General features: G+C 37.2%; 1 protein-coding gene across 1 annotated transcript; it reads left to right on the top strand.

Moving 5' to 3' along the window:
- Positions 1-3091: 3091 nt before the first annotated feature.
- On the top strand, positions 3092-5745 carry LOC138902445 (uncharacterized). Its single transcript, XM_070190313.1, has 3 exons — positions 3092-3635; positions 5429-5625; positions 5710-5745. Exons 1-3 carry the CDS (start codon positions 3092-3094, stop codon positions 5743-5745), a joined length of 777 nt encoding a protein of 258 aa, XP_070046414.1.
- Positions 5746-5966: the final 221 nt, after the last annotated feature.

Below are 5966 nucleotides of genomic sequence, written 5' to 3'. Positions count from 1 at the left end.
TGAAAATTATGTCGGGTTCCGAGAGGCCAGCCCCGCGTTGACTTTGTTTGACTTTTTAGAATAAAATTTTAAATCGATGTTATATTATCCGGAATTGGTTTAGATGAATTTTAATGAAGTTATACAATTACTTTGAATAGATTTGAGCTGTTAGAAGGTCAATTCAAGCACGAAGGCGATTTTGGAATACCGTCCTAACTTCAAATGGCAAGTATCTTGCCTAACTTTGTGTGAGAGAATTTTTCCTTAGGCATTGAGTCTTATGTGAAATTGTGTGATTGAAAACCATGTACACGAGGTGACGAGTATGTACTTAGTTTATATGTGCAAATTATATTGATTGAAACTCGTAGACACTGTTATGTATTAAATTAAAAATTTGTTGGAACTTAGTAAATCATTGATTTGTCATGCCTCATTCCTTGTTTGTCGAGTTTGTATTTTATTTTATAATTTGGTGTGATTGCCACTTGGATTTTTATGTAAATTCTGTGTGTTTGTTGATTTGATATTTCTTGGAATTAATTTCATTATGGATTTTCTATCTGCAAATAATTAATTAAATAAGCTTAAAAAGAGGCGTTAGTATATTTATTAAAAATTTCGATTAAAGAAGTTGTTGTCCTATGCTGAGTTACATTTCCATCTCTATTGTTGTTTTGAGATTTTATACACATTGTGTGGAGCCTTGGTCTATTTGTTGTTAAATCAATTGATTTTATTATATCTTTTGAATTGGTTGTGGCCATTGGGCAATTTGTGATATAAATTAATTTTGTTATGTTGTCGTGATAATATTTCGTGTAAATTGTTGTGTGATTTGAGTTATTATTATGAGGATATAAGGGTGGCATTCCACTGTTGATATTATGTGGGTATACGAGTGGAATTTCACCGTTGTTATGTGTGCTAGGATATTGTCTAGGTTGAGTGGAATATCACCGTTGATAAGGGTGGCTATATGAGCGATAACGGTGGCTATTGATATTGTCAGGGCGGAGTGATATGGGTGGCTATTATTATGGAGTGATACGGGTGGCTATAGGAGAGATAAGGGTGGCTATTGTCAGGGATGATACATGATGATGTGAGATTATATTTTTGGTGATTTGTATGTGATATTGTGATTTTCCTTGTGTTTATTTTATCTCTTATGCAACTTGTCTTGTTATTTCGGTAAACATGACAATAATCTGATTCATGTTGAAATTGTGAGCCTGTGGCTATTGCCGGGCGGTTTATATTATTGGCATATGAACTGTCCGTGCAGATGTGATATGAAATATGGGCACGAGGTGCCGGGGGAATATGATGATTTTTATTATTGGCACGTGAACTGTCCATGCATATGTGATATGAAATGTGTGCACGAGGTGCTGGAAAAATATAATATTTTTTTATTATTGGCATGTGAGTTGTCCGTGCAGTGTTAACAGAAATATGGGCACGAGGTGCAGTAAAATATGAAAGTGGGCTGAGACCCGTATCGTATGATTATAAAATCACGTGTCACAAAGTGACTTTTATTTGAAAGAAATATATTCAAAAGATATTTATTTGAAGAAGTATATTCGAAAGATATTTATTTGAAAGAGTTTTATATTCAAAAGATATTTATTTGAAAGGAGTATATTTGCAAGATTTTTATTTGAAAGAGTTTTATATTCAAGGGGTATTTATTCGAAAAAAATATATTCGGAAGGTATTTATTCGAAAAAATTATATGTGAAGGATTTAAAATTGAAGGACTTATTTAATTGGTTGTACTTGTGTTTATTATTCGTTTGAGTAATAATTATGATGTTCTTGTTGCCTTGCTGTTTACATCACTAGTTGATTGTTGTTACTATCACTGCCATTTATTTTCCATTATTTTTGTATACTATATTGCACAGGTTATTAGACTAGAGTGTCTTGACAGTACTTCGTCACTACTCCACCGAGGTTAGTCTTGATACTTACTGGGTACCGACTGTGGTATACTCATACTACACTTTTGCATATTTTTGTGCAGAGCCAGGTATTGGAGATATCGGACTCGGGCAGAGTTAGTGTGTTGATTGCAAAGATTTAAAGTAGAGCTGCTTGGTCGTCGCAGTCCCTTGGAGTCTTTCTATTTTTTTTGTACTATCAACTCTTATTCGAACAGTATTATATATTCGATCTTTGAGATCATTACATGTATTCAGTTAGAATTCGTGACTCGGTATTACCAGTCTTAGGAGGTTGTTATAATTATTTTAGTTGTGGGGTTTGATTATCTATTGAAAAAAATGGCTTGAAATGAAATTGAGATCGACTTACCTAGTCTTAGAGACTAAGTGCCATCACGACACCTGAGGTGGGATTTTGGGTCATGACATGTTGGTATCAGAGCCAGGTTCATAGGTTCTACGAGTCACGAATGAATCTAGTAGAGTCTTGCGGATCGGTACGGAGATGCCTGTACTTATCTTCGAGAGGCTATAGAATTGTTAAGAAATTTCCATTTTTTTCATTCCAGTCGTGCGAAATTTGTTGAATTTGGAATCTGAGCCTTTGTATCTCCATTCTCTCACAGTTGACGAGGACACGTGTTACCGGATCAACTGAGCAGACACTCGCACATACTGCTAGGGCCGCAAGAGGCCGAGGACGAGGTAGAGGTCGAGGAAAGGCACGTGTCACTGCTAGAACATCGGTTAGATGGGCAGTTGAGGAGCCGCCAGTTGCTCTAGTTGGGGGACAGGCACCAGAGACACCTGTTGTTAACCCCAGACTTCAGGAGACTTTAGCACAATTCCTAAACATGTTTGGTACATTAACTTAGGCAGGATTGATCTCCGTTTCACCAAATATTTCACAGATTGGGGGATGAGTTCAGACTCCTATCGCTCGTGCTCTAGAACAACAAGTTCATATTGGTCAGGTTCCTGGTATAGTACCAGTACATCATGTTATTCCGGTTCAGCCTGAAGTCAGGACAGAAGCATCATAAGAAGAACAAACGAGACTTGAGAGATTTAAGAGGTATAGTCCACCTACCTTCAGTGGCACAGCTACTGAGGATGCCCAGGGATTTCTAGAAAAGTGCCACTGTATTCTTCGCACCATGGGTATCGTGGAAGTGAGCGGAATTGCCTTTACTACATTTCAGTTGTCAGGAGTAGCGTATCGATGGTGGCAAGCTTATGAAGAGGGCAGACCAGCCGATGGAACACCACCAACTTGGGCTCAATTTGAGGAAATATTTTTGAAAGAGTTTGTTCCCCAGACTCTCCGGGATGCATGGCGCACAAAGTTTGATTGGTTGTGTCAGGGCACCATGACGATGTCAGAATATACTTTCAGGTTCAGTGAATTATCCCGACACGCACCTATCTTGGTTCCTACAGTTAGAGAGCGAGTTTGCAGATTCATTGAAGGGCTCGATTATGATTTTAAAATAAGCATGGCTCGAGAATTGCAGATTGACATTCCATTTCAGCAAGTAGTAGAGATTACCAGGATGTTGGAACGTGTTCGAAGTAAGGAAAATAAGTCTAAAGAGATCAAAAGGTCTCGAAACTCTAGAGGATTCAGTGGATTCTACTATGCAACTATGACTCATCATGGCGGAGGCTCGGACAGTCGATCAGCCCAGTCCGCAATTCAGAGTACTCGTAGTGCTCTAGTTAATACTTTTAGTGCACAACCAGCATGAGGTTCTTACAGTGGTTATTCCAGTTATCCGGCACAGACTTAGTACAAGCAGCCGCAACCTTAGAGGGGTTGTTATGAGTGTGGTGATACCAGGCACATTATGAGAGATTGTCCCAGACTTGGGAGAGACGAATTTCATCAAAACACTCAGGCTACATGCTTTATTCCAGTTAATACCCCATGTGCACAAATAGCTAGAGGTGGAGGACAAACAGGTAGAGGGCGCCCAAGAGGGCGAGGCCCAACCCATTGATATAATTGCTATGAATTGGATGAGGACGATACACCAGATGGTGTTGTTACAGGTATTTATTAATTTATAATAAAAGGAGCATTATTCTTATTTTGATTCGATTATCGAGGTGGGAACTCCTTTCATGCTCCTTAAATGGTGGATTTGTGAATTTGTATTCCACTTTCGTGTTTATCCCTGTTGGGAGACTTGATGGTGTTAGCTGTGTCTATCATTTTTGTTTTATAACAATCATAGTATTTTATTTCAAATATTTGAGTGTTAGAATCTCTATGAATCCTCTGATTCTACTTTTCAACAGTAAATAAAAGACCCTTCGAACTTAATCTTGAATTTTATTTTATTTTAATCCAAGTGTTTTAGGCCTGATCTTGAACATGACGTATTTTTAATCCAAGGGCTTGCAGCTTGTTCTTGAATCTTCGTCTTGATCTTTTAATCCTTAGAACGCTTGAATGTTTGTAGTTTTTAGAGAAATCTGCAGCGTTTGATCCACGAGCTCTCTCTTGCTTCTTGTTATAACTTCTGGTCCCTTTTCTGGGTTATGAAGACCCTTATTTATAGTTGTGGGAGGGAAGAGTTCTGATAAGAAAAAACTCTTTCCGACCAATCAAATTGAAGTGTGACATGGCCGTATTTGATTGGCCAGAACATGTTACTTGCACACATGGCGCAGTTTTATTGGCCTTTTGATTTGGCTTGGCATGCTCTGTCATTTTGACATGTGGCATGATCCTATTGGCTCTTCCGTTTGACTTAGCGTGCCACGTCATTTGGCACGTGGAACTAAACTGGGCCTCTAGGAAGAAGATATTTTTGGCTTAATGAAGTGGGCCATGATTTGTAGCCAACTAAATGGGCTAGCCCAATGGATTAAGGCTTATTTATTTAAGGAAATTTTATCTCCTATAGCAAACGTTCACACCCGATTTATTATAAATAAAAACTCTTTTAAAATATTATTTTATATAGCTATCTTTTATTTTTATAGCAAAATATGTATTTATAGTATGCACTATCGTTAAGGTATTAAATACGTTGTCTAATATTTTTCTCTCTCATTCTTTCAGTTATTCTCTCCCAAAATCACCGCACAGTATATCTAATTTCTCTCTCTACGATCTCTCTCTCACAACAAGTTTGTCTTCCCCATTGTTGAACCACGATTCTCCCCATTGTCTTCCCCAAGCTTTATAGTTCTCTCGTAGAGCCATTGTCTTTCTCAATTTTAAACTTTTTTTCCTCCAAAAAGTTGTGGTAAGTGTTAAAGTTTTTGGATTTTTGGCCGGTTAAAGCTTATTCTTTTTTCCTTCAACAGTTGATTTTTAAATATTCACCATTGTTAGGTTTTCTGCAGAATACTTTAAATTTCCTCTTCAATGGCTGATTCAACAACTCCGAAGAGGGTTACCCGAAGTATACCCACTAAAGCACTCAATTTCAAAGGATCATCTTTCGATTTGCAAATCACTCAAGAGTAACCTATATTTGCAGGCCCATCAGCAACTATTGAAGCCGAAAGAAGAACAAAAATACGCAATGACCCTATGAAACAAGGTCAAAATGAGAAATCTTTGAAAAAATCAACACTTCCTGGTGTGGAAAAGAGAAGAAAACTTAGGGATGATGCTTCTGGGAGCAAGGGAAAAGAGGTCGCTAAAGGAAGTAGCTCAGAAACACATAACGGCAAGGTAATTGTTGATGTATTTATATGTATTCGAGTCTGCTTACATTGATTTTTAGTTTGTACAATGGTTTTCTCTTCTTGTATTTAGATGTATTTATATGTATTCAATAAGGGCATACACTGATTTTTATTTTATACAGTGATTTTTGACTGTTGTATTTAGATGTATTTATACGATGAAAATATTCTCATTATGAACTCAGCAGGGCTAGTGTTTTTACAAGAAATCTCTAGCCAACCTTCCTGCAAGAGATTCTATCTTAACATCAAGCCTATTGGGACTAGATAGAAATGATAAGATAACTTGTATTTGAGTTCATACAACAACATTTTTAAATACATTGT

The sequence above is a fragment of the Nicotiana tomentosiformis genome, chromosome 12, assembly GCF_000390325.3.
Source record: "Nicotiana tomentosiformis chromosome 12, ASM39032v3, whole genome shotgun sequence".
Lineage (NCBI taxonomy): Eukaryota > Viridiplantae > Streptophyta > Magnoliopsida > Solanales > Solanaceae > Nicotiana > Nicotiana tomentosiformis.
The sequence above is the reverse complement of the archived record's forward strand: the minus strand, read 5'-3'. Positions and strand labels throughout refer to the sequence as shown.